At 44.2% G+C, this 27,873-nt stretch overlaps 1 protein-coding gene across 2 annotated transcripts; it reads left to right on the plus strand.

Moving 5' to 3' along the window:
• On the plus strand, positions 1–27,512 carry fmn2b (formin 2b). 2 transcript variants are annotated; one of them, XR_005119869.2, is made up of 20 exons: positions 1–2,128; positions 3,106–3,347; positions 4,541–4,719; positions 13,879–14,029; positions 16,157–16,209; positions 16,839–17,728; positions 18,338–18,482; positions 19,238–19,325; positions 19,955–20,016; positions 20,582–20,673; positions 20,816–20,945; positions 21,241–21,387; positions 22,331–22,390; positions 22,686–22,806; positions 23,682–23,774; positions 24,577–24,628; positions 25,453–25,602; positions 26,364–26,445; positions 26,655–26,749; positions 26,852–27,512. XR_005119869.2 is itself a non-coding variant. In XM_037463994.2 (19 exons), exons 1-19 carry the CDS (start codon positions 531–533, stop codon positions 26,679–26,681), a joined length of 4,362 nt encoding a protein of 1,453 aa, XP_037319891.1. In that variant the 5' UTR covers positions 1–530; the 3' UTR covers positions 26,682–27,512. The 2 variants fall into 2 exon arrangements, 1 of the variants encoding a protein (XP_037319891.1); XM_037463994.2 differs by having other exon boundaries at positions 26,655–27,512.
• Positions 27,513–27,873: the final 361 nt, after the last annotated feature.

The following is a 27,873-nucleotide window of genomic DNA, read 5'->3' on the forward strand; positions in this document are numbered from 1 at the left end:
ACGGCCCCCCTCAACACCCTCAGCACGGGAACAGTGGTTCACGTCTGTATTCCTCTATTCATTCTTTTTTCCAACCGGCCTAGCTTTGTGTGTCCATGTCTTCATCTCTCTCAGTCTGCCTCCCCGTCAGACCTACACTGAGCATGCACTGCCTGCGTCACTCCTTTTAAGCAGATGGAGAGGAGGAGGAGGAGGGGGGGAGTAAGACAGAGGGAGAGAGAGCGAGCAAGGGGAGGAGGGAAGGGGAGCTGTGTGTCCCTCCTGCATCGGCATCAACATCACTGCCACGCCAGCCTTCGTCACCAGAAAACAGTGAGGAAGCTTGTCGCACAACAGAGCTTTAAAAAACACACTATCAGCAGCTCGTCCTGCTCCTTCTCCACCTCCACCAGACGTGCATCCATGGACTAGGCTGAGACGATTCTACGTTTGGCAGGCACAGGCATCTAAAACCTCCCCCAAGCAGGAGTAGCTCTTTCAGGCATGACCTGAGAGTAGAGGCCGGAAGCCGCCAGACGCTCTCTGTCAACATGGGCAACCAGGAGGCTAAGCAAAAGAAAGCTGCAGCAGCATCCGGTAATGGAAGCTATCCTTCCCTGGATGAAGGATGGAGAGAGGGAGGAGGGGACACCACAAAGAAGGGAGGAAAGAAACTCCACGGTAAGCACGGAGGAGGTGGAGGGGGGGTGCATGGCACAGGACCAGGAAAGAAGAAAAACAAATCTGAGTCTAAGTCCTCCGTTTTCTCCATCCGGAAGAGAAAGGGCAACCTGAAAGCAAAAGGAGACGTGTGTTCGTCGCTAACAGGCTCAAAGGAGGACGTTTTGGCCTCTCAAAATGAAGAATTGGACAGCACAAAAACCCCTGAAATGTCCGCAGATGAGCTCGGACAGTCGGACACTGAGGCCGAGAAGAAAAAGAAGCCAGAGCCAGTGAAAAAGAATGAAGGATGGGAGCGGAAGGAGATGCAGCAGAAAGTCTCAACGGCTGCTACATCACCCACAGAGGACAGAGGGCAGAAGGCGGGGAGCTCTGGTTCGGATACAGATCTCTACAGCTTCCACTCAGCAGCTGACCACGAGGATTTGCTTGCAGACATCCAGCTCGCTATAAGGCTACAGCACCAACACCAGCCTGGGGGGGTTAACCCAATTGTGGAAGTGCAGGTAGGAGGGGAAAAGGATCCAAACTGGGGAGGAGAGGGAAGGGGGAAGCAAAGTAATGGGGTAGTTCAATTAACTCCCCCTGACGTGCCTGACCTGACTCCAGAATTAGAACTTGGGTCTGATGCCCTGTCATTCCTAGAGATGCCCCCTGCATCTGGCTCCGTCAAGCATACAGACCTGCAACAGACACCAGACCTCCCCTTCCACATGGAGGTGCACGAGAGGAGAAAAGAGAAGGATTGGGTGGAGCATCCTGAGCTAAGTGAGAAGGGGCAGAGAGAGAGAGAAACCTCTCTTTGTGTTGCCACAGGCACAAAAGACCAGCAAGCTTGGGTGGAGCAGCCCCCTCACACAGCCATCACCATGGCTACCGGCAGGGGGGTAGCAGTCTGCCAGGTCACCATGACAACCAATGGTAACAGCTTCCCTGATTGCACATTTGACAGTGGTGGGATGACCCCAGGGGGCACAGAAGATACAGGAAGTGAAGAAGAGGAGAAGGAGTGCGTGTTGGATGTAGGCCACAGTCCTCCACCCACAGACAGCCCCCACAAAAGTCCTGACCCCACTGAAGGGCTGAGCTCAGGAAATGTGTTCGAAGAAGGTGAGGTCCATTTAGGCTCGGGTACCAGTGTCGAGTCACTTGAGGACTCCCTTAGTGCTGGATCTGAATCCAGGGACTCTGCTGCTGGCACCAGTTCCTCCCCGTCCAAGAAGTGCAGGAGGAGCAGCGTGTGCTTCACCCCGCTGCCTCCCCAGGAGAGCCCTACACTGGCCAAACGACTCCTCAGGTCCACCCAATCCTCCACCTCCTCTAGCACTGTAGTGAAACCCTACCCTCCAATCTTCCCTTCCTACATCAAGACTACCACAAGACAGCTCAGCTCCCCAGGACACTCCCCAGCCCTGTCCCCCTCCCACAGCCCCCTATCCCCGCGCAGAGCCCACCATCACCTCCACAGGTACCTGTGATTTTGTAATTCTACCTTATTTTATATTTGGTACGTATGTTATTCAAAATGACTTTAGTTTTTCACTACAGAGGAATGTTTACCTGGGTTGCAGATGAAGTGGATTCCCTTTGTTAGATGGGTAGAATCATTTCCGTTTACTAAAGTGTTATTATTTGGGGAGTTTTGGGCATCATACTTACTACTACTTACTACGGTAATGGCTGAAGTTATTACCTTATTGAATATAATGTTATTGTAACTAACTGAAATATTGCCCAAAAGCTATGGTCCTTTAGTAAGCCTGGCCTCCAATTATTTGCTGTTACTGCCGTGATGAGGGGGATAGGTTGACATGATAGGCCGTCTAAGGGGAGCCTCAGAACCTGTATCAGACACTGAGATGACTTCTCGTAAAAACTGATATATACGTTTTTGGCAGCAAAAGCACATAGCTAGGTTTTACAAAAACATGGTTGGGTTTAAACTTTCTCACCATACATACTGTTTAGGGTTATGGTTTTGTCAAGTAGGTCTATGTTACATCCAAGTAACAAAAGCAGCACAGTAAAACCACAACACAGTGTCAAACACCAGTCTTCTGGTTGGAAGTACTTTTGCATTATGTCACAATAATGGGTCCGACTAACCCTGCTAATGGCAGAGGTTTGAATGGATTTATGTGGTTTACAGGTTTTTTAATTGTAGGTATTTACACCAAGTGTTTTTCGTGAAACTCAAAGGATTTCTTAAAACTATATCAAGAATGCACATTCCATAATTATGTATGATATTTGGGGAAATATTATGAAAATAGTGAACATACCACCACACCAAAATCCCTTCCTGTTACTGGATAAGTGTCGACTTATCCAGTAATCCTCACTGACTTATATATTTGTAGTTGTCATTGGAATGACCTATGTGATTTTATTATATGAGATATCTGTTGTCAAAGTAAAGCTGACCTGAAATATTAATGTCAACAGGACGATGCACGAGGGCCATCAAGCCCGCAGGCAGCGCTCTCGAAGCATCGCTGGGCCCCTGAGTCGCTCGGCCGACTGGACGGAAGAGCTCGAGAGACGGCTGAGGGGCAGAGAGGAGGATGGTGGATGTTCGGGGGAGTACCTGGTGGGCTACAGAGGAGGAGGCAGCCAACCCCTCTGTGCCACCAGAAGATCTTCCTGCGGACAAGTTTCTACCTGTGGCTTTCAAGACGTCTTCACAGGTAAGTTTTGAACACAGTTGCAAGATGGAGACGAAAGACCAAAAGGCAAATTTCTTGAGCTAGAGCTGAGCAAACAGGGAATGACTGGTAATCTGAAGCATGAGTAGCTCTCATACGATGTATACTGTATCTACTAAAATATGTGCAAGTCAGGTATAACCTCTCTGCCCACTCTAAAAGCTTCTAGTTAATCCTCCAAAATAGATGTAGTGCTTGGGTAGTTTGCCATCAATAAAGAAAGTTATTCTGAGTTGGAGATGAGCTTCGACCTTTTTCTCTATTGCTCTATGCCTGCACATTTGCTCCTTTGGAAATTCACAGTGATACGATTTTTGTTTTCTACAGCCTGATTGTGTATAGGTGAAATGACCACAACCACTCAACAGCGTCTTTTAAAATGACACGGTGGTCTGACTTTGATGCACAAGCAAGCTCCTGCAGTCATGAAGTAGACAATTGTAGATTTGGTCAGTTTAAAAAGTGTGTGTTTTTTGTTGTAACTGACTTTATTTTAAGGTCACTTCCTCAACATTTAGTTTGGTTGCACTTTTTTGTAGAATCAAGCGTTTGCCACTCATCGACCTTGGAGCTGCCGCCACAACATTCCATAGACATCACATGCAGATTGTCGGAGGCAGCACTTCGCCACTGTTCATGTGTGCTTTTAAGCATTAGCTTCTGCAGAGGGAGATTTTGGCACTTTGCTGATGAATGATATGTCCCCTGCCCACTCCTCAGAAATCTGGCATTTCAGCCTTCAACATCTTTTTGACCGTAAATACCATCTTGACCATTAAAATACACTTTATACATCTATGGCAACATTGGCGATCTGTCAGTCACAAGTTAGCCACATCCCAAAGCATAATACACTATTTAGAGTCTCTTTAACTCTAAATGGACCGTAATTTACTGAATGAACAAAATGCTGTATCGAAGATAATAAACTGCTTTCAAAGATTATAGCATGTGCAAGACATAGGCATGCATGATGAATGGTGAGATAAATCTTAGCATTCACAAAAGTTCCATCCAACTCTCTCCAAATTTTTCCAGCGTTCAATAATGATAATTATATACAACAGTACATATCTGACTATGCAGTTTTCTCTCATCTTGAATTTCAGTAAATGACTTTACAGAATGCAATATCACTGGTCACAGTAGTCTTGTTTTGATAATCGGTTGTCCAGGTCGAACTCTTCTGGAGAAGCTGTTCCTGCAACAGCAGCAGGAGGAGCCCGAGGAGGCTGAGAGGCTCTGCTCCAGGATCTTGGCCATGGGTCTCCTGTTGCCTTTTACTGACTGCTTCAGAGAGCAACTGGGAGGCAGCACCGCCTACATCCCCTCCACAGCTTCAGCCAAATTTGACGTATGTGTGCGCTCCTCATGCACTTTTTTCCTGACTTTGAAGTTTTGTTTGTTGTTGCTCTCTAAGCTGATCTAGAGGGTGGAACGGTGCTGTGGTGGTCTTTCTGGATACTCTGGCTTCGGCCCACAGTCCAAAGACATGATTGGGGGATTAGGTTCATTGGTAACTCTACATTGCCTGTATGTGAGTGGGAATGGTTGTTTGTCTCTGTGTTATCCCTGGTGACCAATCCAAGGTATACCCCAAAGTTAGCTGGTATTGACTCCACCCCCCCGCAACCCTGTATGAAGAATAAGTGGTTTGATGATGCATGGAAATGGATGGATGCTCTGGATGTTAAAGGCTCGCAAAAGGACAGTCAGAGAGAGGCAGATTAAAATCGCTGTAATAGACTGTGTCTAAGAGGCACTGGCACGGATAAAGAGAAGCACACAGTCTACATACTCTTTGATTGGCAACAGGTGGAGCTGATCAGGGTATGCAAAAGTAATCAAAGTGAAATCATAAATATTCTAGTTTAATTTACCAGTCAAAACCAAATTTAAACAATTTATTTATAACTATGGATACATATAATAATTAGGCCTGTCAATAGATTAAAAAAAATTAACTAATTGTTACGGGTCCCAGGAATGGTCCCACAGCAACAAAAATGAATTATACCTGTTAGACAGACAAAACATCAGCAGCAAAAACGACACGATGCGTTCATTTACGCTTGCAGGCTGTTTCTGCCTTTATTTGCATAACACAAGGTTCACTCTCAACTTTCTGCAAATAACATAGTTAATATTATTAACTACAACTTAGAATAGGGATCTTCCCTGCAACAGAAAATAGTATTGACGCTATCCCTGCAAGACACCACTCAGGGCACGCACCCGTTGTACCGTGGAATAGCGGCTAGCTTGCCTGCTAAGGCTAAGCTCGTAGCTAAGGTTGATTATTTAAACAATCCCCATCTACACCCTTAAACCCATGTGTCAAAACACCCACAACATAGTCCAGTCATACCCAATAGTTAGCATGGTCCGTTTTCATGGGCACGTACCTGTTAGACAGACAAAACATCAGCAGCAAAAACGACACGATGCGTTCATTTACGCTTGCAGGCTGTTTCTGCGGAGCGAGCTGGAGTCACGCCCTAAAACAACCTGTGCGCAACTGCTCCCGTGTCAATAGTTCCCCCTGATGGTTGTTCGTCTGTCACTACATACGGCCCATGCTAAAATAATTATAAAATGTACATATTAAATTCAACCATACATTTACAAAAATGTGGGTACATTTTTGGGTGTGCCACACGCTCCCCGACAAACAAAAGTGGCTCCTGACACTTAACTGTTGCATTTCTTGATACTTATTTGAACTCCTAGGAATACATATATACAGTAAACACATCCTACCAATGTATGAAATACCCAAACCTTAAACGGTGTTCTAGATCCTGGATACTAACACTGTCAACTTTTTAGTAGCAATGAATGGAAAAGATGACCGGGAGATATGTGGCTGGGCTGATGTGTACGGGTTGGCCTGAGTGTAAGTATGAATGTGGGTGTTGGTATGTATAAAATGTTGGTTGTGTTCCTATAGCATTAACAAAGAGCTGCTGGTAGGTTGGTTGACCAAGGGAGGGGTAGGTGAACCTCTGGCCAGCTCGGCTTTCTCTGGTTGACCTCCTTAGCGCAGGAGGAGTGTTGGGTCTAGTCTCTTGGACTTCTCCAACAGAATCATCTGCCTGGGGCAACTCCGGCCCCTCGCAAGACTCAGGTCCAACATCGGATGATGTACACCCAGGTGGTTCCTCTTGGTCCTCTTCAACAGGACTTTCTCTCTCATGCTCGGGTCCTGCTGGAATGGGTTCTTCCAAGCGGACTCTACTCGGTTCATGGCTGAGTGATGGCCCACTGGTGGAGCTGTTGTGAGGCATGCTCCTTCCCGCTGCTCGCAGTTCTCTTGGTACCCGCAACCAATAACGGGGTGCTTCCTCGTCTTCATCCGAGTCACTCATGTCACTGATCCTTGTCTGACCAGTGGTCCCGATTGACTGTTCGGGTCTCCTTTTCTTCATTTGTGACTCATCTGGTGCGGTCAAAATAGTCTCATTTACCGGTAAGTCATTCACTTGGAGCAACAAGTTACGGTGAAGAGTGCGAATGGGACGACCCCCGGTCTCTGGACTAACCTTGTAGACTGCGTTATCACCCACTTGTTCTCTGACAATGTAGATTCTTCTTTCCCAGTAGGATTTGAGTTTACCTGGACCGCCTCTCTCGCTTAGGTTGCGGACCAGAACTCTGTCTCCTGGCTGAAGGGTGACTCCTTTGTTCCGCTTGTCATAATAGTGTTTGCCTTTTGCACTTGACTGCTGACTGTTGGTACTGGCTATCTGGTATGCTTCCGTCATTTTCTCTCTCCATCTTTCTGCATATCCACTTGTAGTGGTGGTCTCATTCCCTCTTACCAGTCCAAACAGTAAATCGACTGGAAGACGCGGGTGTCGGCCGTAGAGCAGGAAATATGGCGAGTAGCCTGTCGATTCGTGTTTAGTGCAGTTATAGGCATGAATGATGTGAGGAAGGTGATCTTTCCAGCTCTCCTTCTCCTTTTCTCCTAATGTCCGAAGCATTTGTAGCAAAGTCCGATTGAACCTTTCCGCGGGGTTGCCTTGCGGATGGTATGGAGAGGTTCTGGAATGATTCACGCCAGCTAGCTGTCTGAGAGCCCTGAACAGCTCATTCTCAAACTCCCGACCTTGATCATGATGCAGTTTATTTGGGTACCCGAACCGAGGGATGAAATCACTGAAGATCCGGTCAGCTGCAGTCTTGCCAGCCTTGTTCTTGGTCGGGTACGCTTGTGCAAATCTGGTGAAGTGGTCGACCACCACCAAGATATACTCATATCCCCCTCGGCTTGTCTCAAGGTGGAGGAAGTCAATGCATACAAGCTCAAGGGGCGAACTCGATGTGAGGCTTCCCATCGGTGCCCTATCATGTGTGACAGGTTTTTTCTGCATTATACAGTGACATTTTTTTGTGATGTACTCCTCAATCTCATTTTTCATGAAGGGCCAATAAAATCGTTCTCTCACCAGGCTCAGAACTCTTTCCACACCGACATGTCCCATTTTGTCATGTAGGTGAGTGAGGACTGTCTTTTTGAAAGTGACAGGCAGCACTAATTGTTTGCGACCCAGGGTGTCCCGATAAAGAAGATCATTCTCTACATGTAGTCTGTTCCACTCTCGTGATAGCTTTCTTGTGGGCTTGTCGAGTTTTCTGCGCTCCTCCTCTGTTATCTCCGAACTTTTCATCTTTAACTTCAAAATGTTTCCAATCATAGGGTCTTTCTGTTGCTCACTGACAAGCTCATCATGGCTGATCACTGGAAAGTGTGCTGCGGGTGTTTGCGGCTGTGCTTTCAGGTTGAGGGCTGCCACCCATGCTACGTCTCCCTGCCGCGCTGTTCTCGCCCCGTCCCAGGTGGCGTACACTGCCTCATCGGAAAGTGTTTCTGAGCACTGACTCATGAGGGTATTAATGTCAAGGGGACAACGTGAAAGAGTGTCTGCATCGCCGTTCTGTTTGCCTGGCCGATACCTGATTTCAAAGTCGAAGTCTGCCAGCTCCCCTACCCACCGATGGCCCACTGCATTCAGCTTAGCTGTGCTCATCACATACGTTAAGGGGTTATTATCAGTGTACACAATGAAATGAGGAGAATAGTACAAATAGTCCCTAAACTTGTCACATACTGCCCACTTCAAGGCCAAAAACTCAAGCTTTCCACTGTGGAGATGGTAGTTCTGTTCTGCTGGGGTTAGTGTGCGTGACCCATAGCCAATCACTCTCATTTTACCATTCTGCTTTTGGTAGAGGACGGCTCCCAAGCCCTCTTGTGAAGCATCGGTGTGAAGTATGAAAGGACAATTGAAATCTGGGTAAGCCAACACTGGTGGGGTTGTTAGAATGTGAATGAGGTGCTCAAGAGTCTCTTGTCTTGCACTGTTCCACTCTACTGGAGTCCGCGAGGAGAGTTGGGGCCCCTTTGGCTTCGCTCTTTTTGGCTTCGGTTGCGAGGTACTGGGTTCTACTTGGAGCAGTTCATATAGCGGTCGAGCAATGCGTGAAAAGTCCTGCACATAGGATCTGTAGTAGCTTAAGAAACCTAGCAGTCTCCTAACGTCTCCAACAGTTTGTGGGGGTTTCTCTTTCAGAGCCTGCACTGCCTTTAAGTCTTTTGGGTCCACTCTCACCCCCTCTGCAGAAACTAACCGGCCCACGTACCTGACTTCTTTGCGGAGTAGCTCACACTTTTCTGGTCTCAGTTTAACTCCATGACGCTGCAACGCTTTAAGCACACGACGCAACACTTCAACATGCTCCTCAAAGGACCGAGAAAAGCAGAGGACGTCATCCAGGTAAGGGATACAACACTCATCTCTCAATGTGTCAAGCATCTCCTCCATACTCCTTTGGAAGGCGGCTGGTGCGTTTGATAAGCCAAACGGCATCCTGACCCACTCATAAAGACCCCATGGAGTTGTGAAAGCAGTCAGGTGTCTGGACCCCTCTGCGATGAAGCCTTGGTGGTAGGCTTTGCCTTGGTCCAAGATGGAAAACCAGCTGTAGCCTCCCAGTGAGTCGATCAAGTCCTGTATGCGGGGTAGTGGGTGTCGATCTGGCACAGTCTTTTTGTTCAGCAGCCGGTAATCGATACACAGACGTAGTGACCCATCCTTTTTTCTCACACACACGATTGGTGCAGCATATGGCGATCGCGATTTCACAATCCAACCTTTCACCAGCAAGTCCTGGATGTACTCTTTTACTTCCTTGTACAGTGGCTTGGGTATTGACACATAAGCCTTCTGGACAGGGACGTTGTCCTCGACCCTGAGGGACATTTGGAGGGAGGGAATACAGCCGATATCATGACTGTCTTTAGCGAACGCTGCAGACTCCTCATATAGCATTTTTTCAACAATGTTTTGTTGCTCTGAACTGAGATGACTGAGGTCAACAGGTGGTAGCCAGCGGTTGGTGGGGGGGTCACTGGTGGAGGTGACATTATGGACATCTACTCTTACTCCCGTAGGCTTTGTTGGCTTAACTGGTTTTGCCTCGTCTCTGCCAAATTCAATAATCTTGACAACGTTTTGAATGGAGCCCAGCTGGGTCCTCTTGGGCAGAGTGATTTCATGCTTGGTGTGGTTAGAAATGGGCACATCGACAAATGGCCACCTGCCTTTACTGATTTCTAATAGACCATCCCCAAGACTCAGTTGCTCTAGCGTGGTGCTTTCTTCTGAAGGTTCATATAGTACAACTGAGTTGGGCGCGTTAAATTTAACTGGTACTCTACATCTTACATGCATTGTTCTACCAGCTGGAATGTTAACATTCCCCTTTCCTACTCTGATCGTAGCTATACTGTAGCTTGGTGTCTTGTGTGCTTGGATGAAGTTAATCATGGCTTTAGCATGTTCTTCTTCCCCCCCGAGCGCTTTCCGAAGAAGGTCGACAACTAATGCTTGCGCGTCAGCAGAAGACTCTTGACTATTAATCATTTCTTCAAGGACATTAGCCCCAAGCAGAGGCTGGGGGAGTGGAACCTGACTAACCAAGAAGGGGACCTGCATGCTAAGGTCGGTGCCTGGGAGGTTGACTGTTAGCTCCACCCACCCATCATATGGGATTGGTTGTCCATTCGCAGCACATAGTTCAAGGCTTTCACCTGGATCAAGTAGTTCCTCGAGGGGCCTCACTGTATAATGGGATATGAATGTCTGTTTCCATGACTTATCAATGATGCTTACTTGTGAGCCAGTATCAAATAAAACAGTCACAGCATAACCACCGATGAAGCAGTTTAACAGACTCTTTTTACCAATTAGTGGCACAGCACGTGGTGTGTTGACAGGAGTTGGTTGTGTTTTTTGTGCGCTCAACTGTCTGGATTTGTTATTAGGCTTTTTCCTCTTCTGATGTTGTTGTCTAGATGTAGAGATTACTGATTGGGACGGGGGCGGTGGGATGGCCTCTGGCTGTCCCTTGCCAAAGACCAGCTCCCGTTTCCCTGCTGCTGGGTTCCTTTTGAACAACCAACTGCTCGGTGTCCGAGTTCACCACACACAAAACAGTGGTTACAGTTCTCTAAGCCTTGTTGTACACAGTTGGTGCAACCAAAGGTCTTACCTTTCCAGATGACAGGGGGTTGGCTTGGTGGACAGGGAGGTGCCTGTTGGAAGGAAGGCTGGGGGGAATATAACTGAGTATGAATTTGCTTTTGAACAGCTCCAGTCTTTGGGTGGCTTGATTGTGTGCTTGTCACCTGTTGACCCATTAAGGTTGCAACCATGTTGGTTAGAGCCTCAACTTGGGCACTGAGCTGCTGAATAGTTTCCCTGTCCTTCTTGCTTGCAGCCTGGTCTTCTTCCTCAACTCGCACACTATGTGTATGAGTGGCTTTCTGACGGGGAGTGTGACCTAGCCTGCGCTCGTGTTCGGTTTCATCACTGATTATTTTTCTCACCTGACTGAGAATCTCCTCGTCGGTGACCTGACTGTTTGAGCATAGGGGCCTCAGCTGTTGTCTGATGTCTGTGTGTTTTGTCCCTAGACCCTGATAGATGGTGTGGAGGAACACCTGCTGGATGGTTGCGGGGTCATAGTGCACGTCACTCCCGGCTTGCTTAGACTGAAAGAGGATCCTCTGTTTGAGCCCTATCATGCGATACAAAAACTGCTGCGGGGGCTCTTGGTCACTTTGTTTTGCACACATCAGTTCCTGAAACAATTCAGTGCCAGCCTTTTCCCCCAAATGTGATCTGAGAAAGCCCTTGAGTTCCCTCATGGTTATCTCATCTTTGTTGATGAGCATGTCCTTGAACGCACCTGGCTTGGTAATCCTTAACACACCTCGAATCACTTCAGCCTCACCAAAACCCTCTTTGACTCCCTCATCCATTTGTTTGCAAACACTGTTGTAAGTTATGTCAGAGTTTTGGTCCCCGATCTGCCCCCCATGTACTTTAAACTCCCTCCGCTGGAGGTAGGAGAGGTCCTTTAAGAACACCACTCCCTCTGGAGCTACCTGTGATCGCCTGTGACCTGGTGGTGATTGTGATTTTGACTCAACGCCTTCATCAGTGACTTTCGGTGCAGCATTATGAGTTACGCTTAAGTGTTGTAACTTCTTACCTAACTCATTGTGCATGCTTCTGAGCTGGTCTATGCTCTGACTGGCGGTGTGATGTGGTGTAGGATCAGTTGCCATGTTAACTGAACCACGACCTTCAACTAGACTACATGCCAAGTCATTTAGCATTAGCAGCTGACTCATACCTTCGTCTTCAGAGTCCAATAAGGCATCTGACATCATATAGTTCATAATGAAGTCCACACAAGCTTCCTCATTAGTTGAATCCAGCTCTTCAATTTGACTGTCAGTGGTAATGTCTCTTGCAAGCTGGTAGGCTTCGCTGCCCGTAAGCTGGTACAGGTTCTTTTTGATGCTCCAAACGAGTTCCTTACGTGTGACTGACATGATGTGCTCACCCCAATGAGACAGCAGTGCGGTTCCCTTGACAGAATGAAGGCCCTGCTTCAGGTCTTCTCTCGCCCTGTGGACACCCACGGCTGTTGTCCTGGCTGCAGCGATGTCACTTATCCTGGCCTCGCGGTTCTGGTATCACTGGACCTACTTCTCTGGATGCCTCCGATAAGAGTAGATCCCGGACGAGCCCCCACAATTTGTTACGGGTCCCAGGAATGGTCCCACAGCAACAAAAATGAATTATACCTGTTAAGACAGACAAAACATCAGCAGCAAAAACGACACGATGCGTTCATTTACGCTTGCAGGCTGTTTCTGCCTTTATTTGCATAACACAAGGTTCACTCTCAACTTTCTGCAAATAACATAGTTAATATTATTAACTACAACTTAGAATAGGGATCTTCCCTGCAACAGAAAATAGTATTGACGCTATCCCTGCAAGACACCGCTCAGGGCACGCACCCGTTGTACCGTGGAATAGCGGCTAGCTTGCCTGCTAAGGCTAAGCTCGTAGCTAAGGTTGATTATTTAAACAATCCCCATCTACACCCTTAAACCCATGTGTCAAAACACCCACAACATAGTCCAGTCATACCCAATAGTTAGCATGGTCCGTTTTCATGGGCACGTACCTGTTAGACAGACAAAACATCAGCAGCAAAAACGACACGATGCGTTCATTTACGCTTGCAGGCTGTTTCTGCGGAGCGAGCTGGAGTCACGCCCTAAAACAACCTGTGCGCAACTGCTCCCGCGTCAATAGTTCCCCCTGATGGTTGTTCGTCTGTCACTACATACGGCCCATGCTAAAATAATTATAAAATGTACATATTAAATTCAACCATACATTTACAAAAATGTGGGTACATTTTTGGGTGTGCCACATAATGAATCACACATTTTGAAAATCATTTATCGCGATTAATGATTAATGAATGTTGTTGTTGTTACGATATTGTTGTTAAATCTTACAAGTGATGAGTAACCACTTTAGAAAGCGAATTCCTTTGTACAGTTCTCCGCTGTATATCGTGCCTCTGCTTCTTTTACTTCCAATGCAAAAAGCTTGAGCATCTTGAGCTACCGACTTGCTCTCTTGGGTCTAACTGACTGCAGCTAGCGTCAACTTACGGTTTACGTATACGTTCAAATATTTTGTTGCCTAAATCTCATAGATAAACGCGTATATTTGGTTCATTAACTATATTGAAATCTAAAACAGTGAATAATATTTTAATTCCTCGCTGTACTTCTTCCTTTTATCCTGCATCTAAAAACATTTGCATTCACTTAACATTAATATTAATGCTAGAATGTGACGTATCACTTTTTTGAGTCCACCATGCTGTTTCTAGCCCTGAAAATCTGTCTTGTTGGACAGAAAAGTCTTCCATAAGCATCTGAGGCAGGCAAGGGGGTGTTTACTTTTACAGACAAACTGCTCGAGAACATAGCCTTTATGAATTCTTCAGTGGATCTCTTCTTCTGTAACGTTGGACTGTTATCTTTCAGAGATATCTACTTAGGAGTAAAAATCAGAAGTACGGAAAACTAAACGTTGCAGTCAGTTTAAAAAATGATTTGTTTTCCCAGCATGACCAGCTGTATACGTGGGCAGCAGTTAACCAGCCAACTCAATCCGTGGATTCCCTTGAAGGAAAACTACCGGGGCAACTTAAGGGCCACTGGTTTCCAGCCAAGCCCGGCGGAGACATCGGGCCTGGACTCAAATCCACAGAAGAAGGTAAGATCCACGCTTAGACCTACATTTCCACGTCTATACACTACAAGGTGGCTGCTTGGGACGATAACACACAAGGACTGTTCTCAAGTGTATTTATTATATTTGTAGTCAGTAAACAATTTGATTAGATGTTGAGATGTTTGTGTTGAACCCACTAATATCATATCTAACCAATTTTCTATGGTATTAGCCAAATAGAAATCTTGATTATGGTGTCTTATTTATGACAGTTGTTTTTACAACAAAGCTTATTGTATATTACAGTATGCTTGAAGCCTAATGGGTGGAATCCTCACTGTTCAGGTCTATCGAGCTACACAGAAACATGACATGGGATCTCACCTGTGTGACTGCTGCGTCCTGTGTGAAACCAAATGAAAAATGTTAACCTTGCTTGTGTTACGTAACGTGTTATGTCAAACAACAATCTCTTTCTAAGCTTTCCTTCCTGATGGGTCAATAATCAAAAAACAGAAGTCACGCACAGCTTCTTGTTATGGATTAAAAACAGTACTATGTACCATTACAGTTTCCCTTATGGTGAGTGACTGTACTCATGACCACCTGTACCACGCCTATTTAAGTTGTTTTTAGTAAGGTGCCACCTTTTTGTAAAGAGAATCTGCCTAATCTTTGTTATACTTCACAGACCAGTTACGCGGGTATGCAGAAGTCAAGGTGTGGAGGTCTTTGTAAACCTAAAATAAACACACTTAGGCAAATACAAAAAAAAAAATGTTCTGCAAACATGATGTGGATAGGGCAGCCAAGTGTTTTTTTAATACAAATAGACGTGCACTTCGTTTTGATAAGAAAATGTACACGATTCCAATGTAAAGAAATTCTCGTTGTATAGCAGTTGTATCACTGTGTTAAACCCCCTATGACTCTTGAAAAAAATTTTACATTTAAAAATATGACTCTAGGAATCACATTTCAACAACATTAAAAACGTTTCACATGAATCGGTGAGTTTCCACTTGCTCCAGATATCAGAGGTGTGGACTCGAGTCATGTGACTTGGACTCGAGTCAGACTCGAGTCATGAATTTGATGACTTGAGACTCGACTCGACAAAACGTACAAAGACTTGCAACTCGACTTGGACTTTAACATCGATGACTCGTGACTTCACTTGGACTCGAGCCTTTTGACTCGAGAAGACTTGCTACTTCCCATGAAAACTGGGGGAAAACATTTTCACACGGCCGCGCCGCTCTGTTTATCTGCATCTGTCAAAAAAATGTGCGCCACCTGAATGCAGAGAGCGTGCGCTGCCTGCACGACTTCCAATCACTGCAGTCCATTTTACCGTATCAACGAGACAGCTCGTTCATGGTTACAAAAATCGGGATTTTTTAACCCGGATTCAGACTCAGATGGAAATCCTCGCCAACATTATGTCAACATCCGTTTTAAAGTACTATAACACAGTCACAGTCGATCCACCATTACCCTTCCCTTCGTAGTCTAGGTCTGTGAGGCAGCGCACCATCACCCAGGGTTCCCCGTCCCCACTATAATAAGAGGACTTGAAATGACTCGAATCTTAAATGGTAAGACTTTGGACTCGACTTGAGACTTGTTAGCTGTGACTTGTGACTCGACTTGCGACTTGCCTCATCTTTGACTCGACTTGACTCGGGACTCGAGGGCAACGACTTGAGACTTACTTGTGACTTGCATAACAATGACTTTGTCCCACCTCTGCCAGATATAAAATGAATATATTTCTAACAATACTACTTGGTTAGGTTTAGTCAACCAATTTCTCGGTTACTACTGTAATAAGTACCTGTAAGAAAAGTAGAGTAAAAATGGTTACTTGGTTTCACACAGGACTCCTGCATTACAGTTCTGTGTTTGCTTGACCCATTCAATGTTCTCACCCTTTATACATCGCCAGTTGCTCTGACCATCTCCTGGCTTTTGGCTGCATCCCGGGAACATACCAGTACAGAGACAACGTACCTGTCAGAAATGTTACAGTAACATTTGTTACACAGTTAAATGTTGAATGTTATACAGGACATCATCTGTTAACAATGGCCGACATAAGACGCGTGAGCCTCATGTAAAGTGTTTCTGTGATATTGTGCTGACCGGCTGATTTCTCTGTTTGTTCAGAACACCAAACAGGCATCTTGGATGTGACACAGCAGCAGAAGGAGAGCCAAGAGGTCAGTCACTTCATTGGATTGAAAGTGAATCGGTAGTGGCAGTAACTTAAAAATCCACTGCTTGCACTCAATGGCTTCTCAAACTGTATTCATGCACTCACTTGCTTGCACAGATTTCTTGGTTGATTTTCTTTTTTATTAAATTTGAGATGCATTAAGTACTTTCTGTTGCACTGAAGTAGGAAGAGTAAACTTTTTGTTAATGTTAAGGTGGATAAAACTATGTAAATGGAGTCCATTACCAGCCGCCACAAAGAGAAAAGTATTTTTTGTATATTTCTTTAAACGTTCTTAGATAAAGAACGTTTGACTCTATAGGAGAAGAAAACAGATTTAACAACGTAAGTACAACGGATAGAGCGCACATACTTTGTTTTGCAACTATTCTTGATTCAAAGCTGTTCTGGATTCCACTTCCACTATCCGTATTTCAATTTGGCACATTTGCACTCTCAATTTTATTTCTGTTACATGCTTTTATGCAGGGAGACAAATAAACGGAACGTCTGTCTTAAAGCGTGATTGACACAACTTCAGGAAGTCATTATTTTAATTTGCCAATAAACAGAGTTCACTAAAATAGAGAGCTCTCGCTTTTGTTTCACCTCTTGCTTCTCCATTACTTTCAGGTGGAACATGTCCTTCCTTCAGCAAAACTGAAGGAGAAACACATTAATGTCATCCAACAACTGGAACAAACCATAGAAGATCTCAGGACAAAGATTGCCGAGCTGGAGCAGCCCCTTCCGCTGGACAAAGACATTGTGAAAGCCTGCCCCCCCACCACGGACAGGGAGTGTGGTGGAGAGGAGGGCCTGCTGAGGGTGGTGTGTGACGCTCACCTGCAGACGGAAGCAGCTCTCGCTCTCGGCTGCCTGGAGGCCAAGTCGGTGCAGACCTCGCCCATGGACGAGGGCTTCAGGTTCAACGTGCCTTCTGGTGAGCCGAGCAGCGTGAGCGGGCAGGACGGCTCTCTGTGTTCATGTCAGCTGCAGCCTCCACCTCCACCGCCACCTCCTTTGCCAGGAGGCGCAGGACTTCCTCATCCCGCTCCCCCGCCACCTCCTCCTACGCCACTACCAGGAGGCTCAATGACAGCTCCTCCACCTCCACCTCCATTACCTTTTGGTTCAGCATTTCCTCCACCTACACCCCCTCCTCTGCCACTTCCAGGTGGCCTTGTTCCACCCCCACCCCCTCCTCCCGCCCCTCCTCTCCCTGGGGGCATAGCTCCACCTCCTCCACCATTACCAGGAATGGGAGCCCCACCTCCTCCTCCTCCTCCACCACCACCACCACCCCCCCCAGGTTGTGGGCCTCCTCCACCCCCTCCGCCACCAGGGGGCATGTGTGCTGCCCCAGGTCTTGCAGGAGCTCTGGGCTCCCTGCCTCCTCCTCTGCCAATGGGGCTGTATGCTCTAGGTCTGACGCAGGAGAAGCCAGCCAGAAAGGCGGTGGTGGAACCCCCCAGACCCATGAAGCCCCTTTACTGGACCAGGATACAGCTGAACACCAAAAAGTAAGGATGGTGTAACCACAAATAGCTGCAGAATGATCGCACAGCTTCACCTGCATTCTGACCACAAACATAAGTGAGAAAAGTGTTGAAAACATGCTGTGATTCAAAGACAGAATTGGATAGAATTTGGATGTGTTGAAAAACCTAATAGATAGGGATTTTGTCATCTCAGTAACAACATCCTGTGTTATATAAGGTGACACCTTATATATCAAAGCCTCTTGCCGACACATGTAGGCATCCAGGTGAACACACACATTTTGCCATAATGCTTGTGAAGTGAATATATGACAAATTAAAACATCCAGAATTTGTTATAATTCATTAATTTATCCAACAATTTATTAGTATGCACTCCTGAAATCTTCCAGACTCCAGTCAAACAACTCGTGACCTGAGAGTTTTCCACAGAGGCTGAATGGGTAACGGAAAATACCTTTTCACTGTTTTGTTTTGTGTTGCAGTCGTAACAGAAAAAGGCAATGGGGAAGGAATCAAGTCATTTTTTTGCTGGTTGCCATGTGGTTGAAAATAGCCCACATGTATAACCATACTCCTTCATACTGCTGAACAACCAACCATATCTGTGGGCTCTCTTGTGTTTCTCAGGGAAGTTTCTTCTTCGTTGGTGTGGGACACAATCGAGGAGCCTGACATGGACTTTGAGGAGTTTGTAGAGTTGTTCTCCAAAACAGCCGTGAAGGAGAAGAAACAGCCGCTCTCTGACACCATCACCAAGTCCAAGGCCAAACAGGTCTGTGTGATTCACTGTGTGTCACATGCTGTACTGTACATGTAGTAGTAGTAATAGTCATAACTATACGGTCAACAAGAACCAATTTTTAATTATTCAATGTATGACCTTCAAAATGTGCATCTCGATGTGGCTGATCATATTACAGCCGAAAGAAAAACGTTTGCATTGTACATTCCTGCTGACAAAACAATATGTTGAACGTGAACGGTTGTGCATTTGGTAGGAGTGAGTGGCGTAGTACTAAGATTAGATTTCATTGTATGTAATTTAGCTGACGCTTTTGTCCAAAGCGACTTACATTGCATTTTTAACCCACAGTTTTACATTTTTAACCAATGACCGGGCGTAGGGCTGCCCGGGGAGCAGATAGGGGTTGGGTGTCTTGCACAGGGTTACTTCGACATGGGACATGGAGCAGGCAAGGTACGAACCGCCAACCGAACAACAAGTGGCCCGCAGCGCAAGAGGCTCGTGGAAGTCAATAATTCAGAGTCTCGTTATCTGTGCAGCCGCTCAGGTGGACCTGCGCCCTAGCAGCTAACTGGTGTTTGTGTGTCAGGTCACAAGCATCCACAAGGGTCACACATCAATTACGTTGTTCCGCCGCGTCGTTTTTCGCTGCGTTGTTCCGCCTCTTGTTACCGACGCGCTGCTCTGCCCAGTTGTTCCACCGTGATGTTACTCAACAGCTTGTTCTCATGAGAATTGAGTCTTAATCCATCCATCTGAACTTCACATCTGTGTGGTTGTAGGTTGTCAAGCTCCTGAACAATAAACGCTCTCAGGCGGTAGGAATTCTCATGTCGTCCCTGCATCTTGACATGAAGGACATCCAGCTTGGTGAGTTCATCAGTTTTGTACTGGCTTGATATTCGCAGACAGTAATGCATCTTTTTTTATCCTCATGTAATACCCCATGTAGATAGGTGTATGCCACAGGGCACCTTGGGGAAAAGATCCATCTCACAAACACTAAGTCTTCTCCTGTTTACATGTCAGGGTTTATTTTTAGCCTAAGGAGAGAATAATTCTGCCAGGATGATTTCCTAATAATTGTCCTTTGCTTTAACAAATTAAAGGAGCCATTGACCTAAATGTGCGGCCTGTGCATAGTTCTAAAGGTCAATTTAGAAATCCCAAGAGTCTGAAAACTAGTACTTGTACTTGTACTTGTACTTGTTAGTCGCATAGGTACAGTTGGTTAGTGTATTGTGAGGGTTTGGGACAGAGGATGTCGCATGTGTACAGTCCGTAAAGCCCTCTGAGGCGTATGTGTAATTTGCGATATTGGCCTATACAAAATAAAATGAATTGAAACTGAATAGAACCAGTGAATTGGTTAGTGTGTCGAACAGAAAGTTATGGTGAGGAACTTTATTGTAAAGGGCTACTGTGAAACTGTGATGTTATGGCTCATCCTTGGCTTCTGCTCACTAGACTTTTGACTTCTCCTTCTCACTGTTTTTAAGCCATCCTGAACTTGGACAACACAGTAGTTGACCTGGAGACCCTGCAGGCCCTGTACGAAAATGTGAGCAACACACACTCTGCACAGTCACTTCATCTTACTCGTCTGACCGTGATCAAATCTGATCAAATGTCTGTAAAGGATGTCTGTGCATTTGAGTCTTTATTTGACCGTTTTAGTAGTAGTAGTAATTTGTCCTACAAGTAGCAAATCCTGATTTTATGCTGACCTTCACAATATGTTAATACTGATGAACAGATTAATGATATGCACTCAGATGTGAATTCTCTTATTAGGATAGCAACCTTCTTGGACGGAGATATTTCATCATAAAATCCAAATTATGGGACATTTCCAAAAAAATATTTAATTCTGCTATGCACGTTGCATATATGAATAGAATACGATACAAATATGTTGTGAATTTTATATTTTAATATGATGTCTTAATTGAAAATAAACTAGATGTCAGTTTGAGTTTATTAAAGGAGTGCCCAAAAAGCACACGTCTTCTTTAATGTCTATTGCGAATAGGTTGTCTCAATTTTGTCAAAGTAGGGTCCCATATTGTGGCGGGTACTTGCTTTTGTAATGTTATGAAAGTCTGTCTCTTGTTTCTCTCCCTCAGCGGGCACAACAGGAAGAGCTGGACAAGATTGAAAAGCACATTAAGGCCTCAAAAGACAAGGACAACGCTAAACCTCTGGACAAACCTGAGCAGTGAGTTTGTTTTTTCTGTCCAATACGTCTCAACACCAAAGAGCGGATGTCAGTCAGCACTTCAAAGCACACAGAGAGATAATTAACTAGTGAGTAGAAAGATGGAAGAGGACTTGATTTTGGATATGCTCTTGTGTTGCAGCTTTCTCCACCAGCTCTCCCTGATCCCGAACTTCTCCGGCCGAGTCTTCTGCATCCTCTTCCAGTCCAGTTTCTCTGAGTGCATGTCATCCATAATGAGGAAGCTGGACACCCTACAGAGAGTATGCAAGGTGAGTCCAACTCTCCAGACTGACAGAATGTGAACAAGAAAGAAACTCTGTTGATGGTGTCGGAGGATGTTTCATGGTGACAGGCAGGAACTACTGGACAAACAACGGTGTATCCATCCCGCACAGCAGCCGCATCTCTTGTTAGGGGCGGTTTGCCAGATACAGTCAGTGAACACAGGTCTTGGCTTTGCAATCATGTTTTTGAGATTTGGTGTGAATGTTTCCGTCCGCTACGGCGAACACTTCTTTCTTTGGTGCTTGTCGCTCCGGTTCATACCGCTGTGTGTTTCTGCAGGCTCTGCAGGACAGTCCAACAGTGAAGCAGGTTCTCGGCCTGGTTCTGGCTTTTGGTAACTTCATGAATGGTGGTAATCGAACCAGAGGCCAAGCGGATGGCTTCACACTCGACATCCTGCCCAAACTCAAAGATGTTAAGAGCAGCGTGAGTAAGGAGGGAATTTGAAGCTTTATAAAGCCGCTCTCGTACTCTGGATTTGGTGCTTACCGGCTTTTATATAGAGTGGAAAAAGAACAATTATTTAATGACACCCCTTATGCATTATTTGCTATTTCAAACACACACATGAACACACATTCACACACTCACAGAGGCCTGGAATACACACATACGGACACCTAGACGTTTGGTCACCTCAGCTGTGTACAGATAAACTGACACTCTTCCAGCTTACACTTTCTACAGTGAGTCTGTACTGACTGGTCCAGGCTCGACTCCAACAGATTAATAATGATTCATAATGCTAGGAAAACTGGCAAACCAGTACCATAACAAAATCTTAGTAAATAGGTAAATAGTAAAAATAAAAATATTTTTTGAATGCTAAAATGTTGACAGTACCAGTCAACACTTTCTTATGATTGAATTGAATCAGAAAATGTGTCCAAACTTTTGACTGGTTCTGTATAAAACCTATTCTGTATACATTTTTTAACTACTAACTGCAATTGTACATAGTATAATTTAAAATATAGTTTTACAATATATAACAATCATCAAAGTAATGTTTTTTTCATTTCTATGTATTACACAAATATTTTGTTTTCAGTTGGCAGTGTTTCATCGCTATTTATGAAAGCATTCTGTATAAACATTCCCATAAGGAGACGAGGTAATTCATTTAACTCCACATAAAATATATTATCTATCTCTGTTGTTGTGTCTCAATGAAACAATGGCAACACTAATTTGTTCAAGAGCTATACACAGTAGATTGAGTAGTGCTTCTAAGTGTCTTTTCGTCTACATTTCTATGTTTTAGTATTATGCAGTTTGACATCATGTGAAGCTGTGGTGTTTGGGACAATGCCACAGTTTGCTTAACCTAGTTGAGAATCGCTGTTTTTTGTCTTTCCTCCACATGCAGGACGGCATGAAAAGTCTTCTGTCCTACATTGTTGCATACTACCTCAGACACTTCGATGAGGTGAGTGCTTTAGTTACTTCATTTGTTTCATTCAGTGACACTCTCTCTTTTCTGGACTCCTATCTTTCGTTTAATGCAAATTTTGTCCATATTTGTATTCTCCTAAATAAGACTCACAAAAGACCCAGGATTAGAGACACACATTACATTTTCACACTACATTTCATCACATGCCCTTGTGGTTGTGTGTTTTACAGCAGCCAGTAAAGCAAAAGGATACATGGTGATCTAAACCAATAGTGGACATTAAACCTTGTTTTTGACATGTTGTGTTTGCCTCTCTGACCATCACCAGGATGCTGGTAGAGAGACATGTGTGTACCCGCTCCCTGAGCCTCATGACCTGTTTCAGTCCTCACAAATGAAGTTTGAAGACTTTCAGAAAGACCTCAATCGACTCAGGAAGGACTTGAAAGGTAGCACACACACACACACACACACACACACACAGTGTCCAGCTTACATGGTGATTAGCTTCAGCCTTTGTGTCTTTTGCTTTTGGCTCATCATGTAGCTGCTACAGGTAAATGGTTTAAGCAAAGACTGAAACAAGTGGGTGATTGAATACGTAAGCACAGAGTAGGTTTGATGAATCATATGTTTACAAAGGCGGACATAATAATGTGAAGTTCTGAACTTAAGATCAAGGAATCTTCTACCCTCACCCCGGCTGAGACGAGAAATCAAAAACTTACAAAGTGGAATACGGTATGAATAGTATAATCCAGTCTCAGTCTCATATGACCATCAATAATGGTTCTCAGAAGTCCTTTGAAATCTCCCGGGGTGTGGCCTTTGTGTTGCTGTTGTATGTGATTGGCTGCACATTCCAAACCAGTTCCTGCTTCATTGTCCTCGCATTCCATGACTCTCTCCCCCGGCTCCATCTGATGGCTGAATCTGAACCTCACTGACCTGACCAATCCCTATTTACTTAATATCACAATATATTCAATGTTCCCACCTTTGGCTTAAAGCGTTTTAATGTAAACATAACATAACATGCATACTATTGATGTTACAGTGCATCACATTTTAACCATTATGAAAGATGAAACGTCCTTTCCCCAGGTTTTAACTTTACATTGTGGCAGGATGTTTTTGTACAGTAATTAAATTACTTTAATAATCATACATTGTGTTAATTCATACTGAAGTTATTAATCTAACATGCTAATATAATAACTAATAACACACAAAATACATTTCTAACACTAATCATTATGCTCTTCTGCTTAAATCCCTAACATTAACCACTCTGCCTTTTCATTTCTGTCTGCTTTATTTTTAGCGTGTACATCAGAAGTGGAAAAGGTGTGCAAGGTTTCAGACGAGGACAACCTGCAGCCCTTTAAAGGCAAGATGGACGACTTCCTTGCTCAAGGTGACCAACAAAATTAATTGTTTTGTGTTGCTGATGAAGTCATCGAGACGTCATGCATTAGTTTGTGGACTGTCAAGGTGTTGAGTTTCTTCATTTTGCCAAAGCCATCTGAAATATGGCCCTCACTATGTTGTTTTTTTTATTTTTCCTCAACCAAAAGATTACCCTCATTGGAATGAGGGGGTTTACATAGAATAAATAACACCTGCTTCTGTGCGTAAGCATGCGATTGTCAGTGAGTGCTGCTGCTGCAGGCACATCCGTCACTGTGTGTTCCCTGATGTCCGTTAGTAAGAAAGTATCGTTAATTAACACTACCGTTAGCTCCCGTGTGTCAGAAAACATGTGATTGCAATCGACCTATTGGGCATCTCGCTCTATTTTACCAAATGAACATCATGTTGTTTTAAAGCGGACTTGAAACCAGATATTGAGACCATAATGTCATGTGTACAATGTTTACTGAGGAAATAAATCCAGAGAAGTAGAGTCATTTCCTTATAGATGTTAATACCATTAGAGGAGTCGCCCCCTGTTGGTCAGTGGAGATAATGCAACCTTTAAGACACTTCCTCTTTTTTAATCACTCCGCGTTCAACATTTGCCAACATTTTGAATCATTTAGATCATCCATTGTGATTTTTTTTGCCTTTGTGGCCACATTGCTGTGTCTGTTTTGATCCTTTACGTGTCCCTTTACCTCTTCTGACATTAAGTGGGTAGCAGTTGCTAATAGCAAGCCAAAGGTCTTTCTCAAGTGTCACATTTGCATTGACCCCTGCTATTCTTTCTTCTTTCTTAGCTAAAAGTGAACTGGAGACCCTGGATTCTCAACTGAGCAGCACTCATAAATTGTAAGAAAAACACATTACATTAAACGTCATGTAAACCAGTTTGTGTGTAGAGAACTGCGATCTTAAAACATCACTGCGGCCATTACCCTTCCTGCATCAGCTGGCCCTTTACCTTATATTTAGCTGTGATACCATGGATGATGACTTAAAGCTATGGCCATACTTCAGTTTACTGTACATACTACATCACATGTCATTTAGCTGCCGCTTTTATCCAAAGAGACTTACAATAAGTGCATTTCAACCATAAGGATACAAACTCAGAAGAACAAGAAACAAGAAAGTGCCATTTAATCAAATAAGCCCATTTACGACTATAGATAAGAGTCATTATAAGTACAATTGAAGTGCTACAAATTGGTAAGTGTTTTTAGTCAAGCTATAGTCTGAACTATTACCATTCGTGAAGACAGTTACGCACTCGAAAAAAGTAGATAGAAAGAGAAACTGTCTGCAACTGCTTAATGAGAATGGAACTACGGATTGGGACTCAGAGACTGTACATACAGTCACACAACCTCCAGTCAACTTGTCTAGATGTTCAGTCAATGTGCTTGTGGCACAGAACTAACATTTTGGGCTGCTTACCATGTTTGTTTGGAGCCAACACCCTAACCCTGCCGCAGGAAATTTGAGGTTTTCTTAAGGCCCTCTGGTGCTTTAAAACGCTAACAGGGAGTGCCAAAATTATAACAAAATTCAAGTTCCAGATAAAAACATGCAAAACCAGAAATATGCTATTTTCTGCAACATATTTTGCTGTCGCTCAGCCCATAGATAATTATGGATTGTCAACACGTAAACTTCTCATGGTGTCCTGTCAGGTTCCTGGAGCTCACAGTGTTCTTCTCCGTGAAGGCCAAGTCAGGAGAGAAGGAGCCGTCACCAAACACTTTATTCTGCGTCTGGCACGAGTTCTCCTCCGACTTCAAAGACCAGTGGAAAAAGGAGAACAAAGTCATACTCAAGGAGAGGTAGGGTAATACACGCTGTTTCTCAGTCAGGAGAACGCTGTTCTTTTCCTATTAGAAACATTTTTATATCATTTTTGCTTGCTTTCATAACAACTCAAAAAAACAACTTTTTCCCAACTTAATTAAGTAGTTAAGGTCAGCGAGGGGTCAAACAAACACAGATTTTTCCACCAAGACACCGCTTTTTTAAACGAGAAGTCAAGATTTATTTTTCATGCAACTTGCTCACTCCAGTTGTAACGGCAGTGCTTAATCTATTTCTAAACCGAAACGATTGGTTTGTTTTTTTGTCTAACCCTAATTATTTTAGTTTGAAGACCAGAGTTTCTTTTGAAGCAACATTTTGCATATAAACGGAATTGACAGTTTGCCTTTTGTAGGAAAACGCACAAAGAAAGTATTTTCAGTAATATTCACAAGTGTAATGAGGATATGTTTATCAAGAAGCCCAACATTATTGAACAGCAATAGTCCATATAATGTCCTTATAGACCAAAAAAAGCTAATTTGTCTGACACTCTGTTGCAATGTGATTTTTCAGAGAAAACAAACAGAAGGCCTTAGCTAATTATAATGCAGAATGGAGGCAATATACTTTATGGCCGTTGCAACAAATGATTTACCTGCTAAAACAAAAGTCCATCCGAATATTTCTTTCCCACACACACAGTTCTGCAGAAATTTGGACATTTTTCAAAAGAAACCACAGAATCGGTATTGGTGTATTCATGTGTCCTGAATACATATTGTGTGTTCTGCAGGCTAAAAGCAGCAGAAGAGTGTTTCCGACAGGCCAAGGAGAAGGCTTCTTACAGCGTCAAACCAAAACATGCCTCTGGCATTGTAAGTGCATCTTTCACCCTTTTCCTTGTGGTTGTATCGAGGTTTGTATCTATCATGAGGCAGGGTGTGAAAATGTGGAAGTGGTGTTGAAGGCAGCACATTCATATCTTACATTGGGACTGTGAATGCTTGAATGTAAACAGCTGATAGAATGAGACTATGAACAGGTGAAAAACATTTAACCCGATGATCCTACGTCCTTTCCACAGAAAGCCAAGCTTGGCATGAAGATCTGACTCAATGGAACGTGGAATATGTGTTTTTCCTTGACTTTGGGAGCCAGCCGTGAGTCACCTATAAAAAACTACGGAGAGGATAAAAGAGAAGAATGAAGGGATCTATGTGCAGCTGGGCATGCAGTGTGGACATCATGTTTCATTGGTTTATTTCATGCTCTGCTCTTCAGCTGTCTGATCCAACACAATTCTGGATGGATGCTGTCTGCAAGGCCACCAGGCACCAGGAAGCAGGGCTGGACACCACAAGTAAACATCAACTGCAATAACAACAGACTACAAACTAAATTGATAATATATAAAAATGTATCACTAATTAAGCGTTTTCAGCAGAATGATGATTCCACACAACCCATGCCATCAATATTATTAAAACCAGGAGCCTACATGATTAAAATCTTAAGGATTATGTAAAACCACCAAGCATACAGATGATCCAGATGTTGACACGTGCTTGCAGTAAGATCCTGTGGACATCAGCACAAGGGGTGGGACCACAAGCGGGAACATTGTTCATCCTCACTAACACAGATGGACGTACAATTATGAAGTCGCGGTGCGTCACTTGATGGATCGCAGGTTTGATCGAGTCCACACATGTTTTAATTACTTCTCTACTCAAACTCTCTGTCATACACATCAGCAGCAGGACTGAGGAAGTTGAAGTCAAATGTTAAGTTGGCCTTTAATATTTGGGTACTCGCTAAAATATTTGGACAGTTAGATGGCTTTTATGTTTTTTTGCCAATTTGACATTTTAAAACATTATACAATGCTAAATGATTAATGATTCAAATATTTTTTTTAGGATTTGAGGCAGTTTTAGTAAGACCTTTTAATTTAAGGAGTGTGGAGCATTCCTAGCAAACACACCGAGCCGGGTCAGCTTGCCCAACACGTGGTCACACCCGACTTGTCAGACACCAACACCCGGTCAGTGGCCCGAAGCTTGAAACTGTGACGCTCTAGGTTCCCCTCTGTCTATCAAAAATCACTTTTACCGTTTTTGTTCCTTACATTCACAAAATATTTTTCCTTAATAAACCGATGGTTTACTTTGTTTTAAGGTGTACTTACGCTGAAAGAATCCACTCTAACTTCCCCAATGTACACTTTCTCGCTCTCTTTATGGTACATGAGCTACTTTGACTGTACTAACCATCAACATTAGACGAGTAGGGTGTGAGATTGG

This window comes from Pungitius pungitius, chromosome 21 (assembly GCF_949316345.1).
Source record: "Pungitius pungitius chromosome 21, fPunPun2.1, whole genome shotgun sequence".
Classification (NCBI taxonomy): Eukaryota; Metazoa; Chordata; class Actinopteri; order Perciformes; family Gasterosteidae; genus Pungitius; species Pungitius pungitius.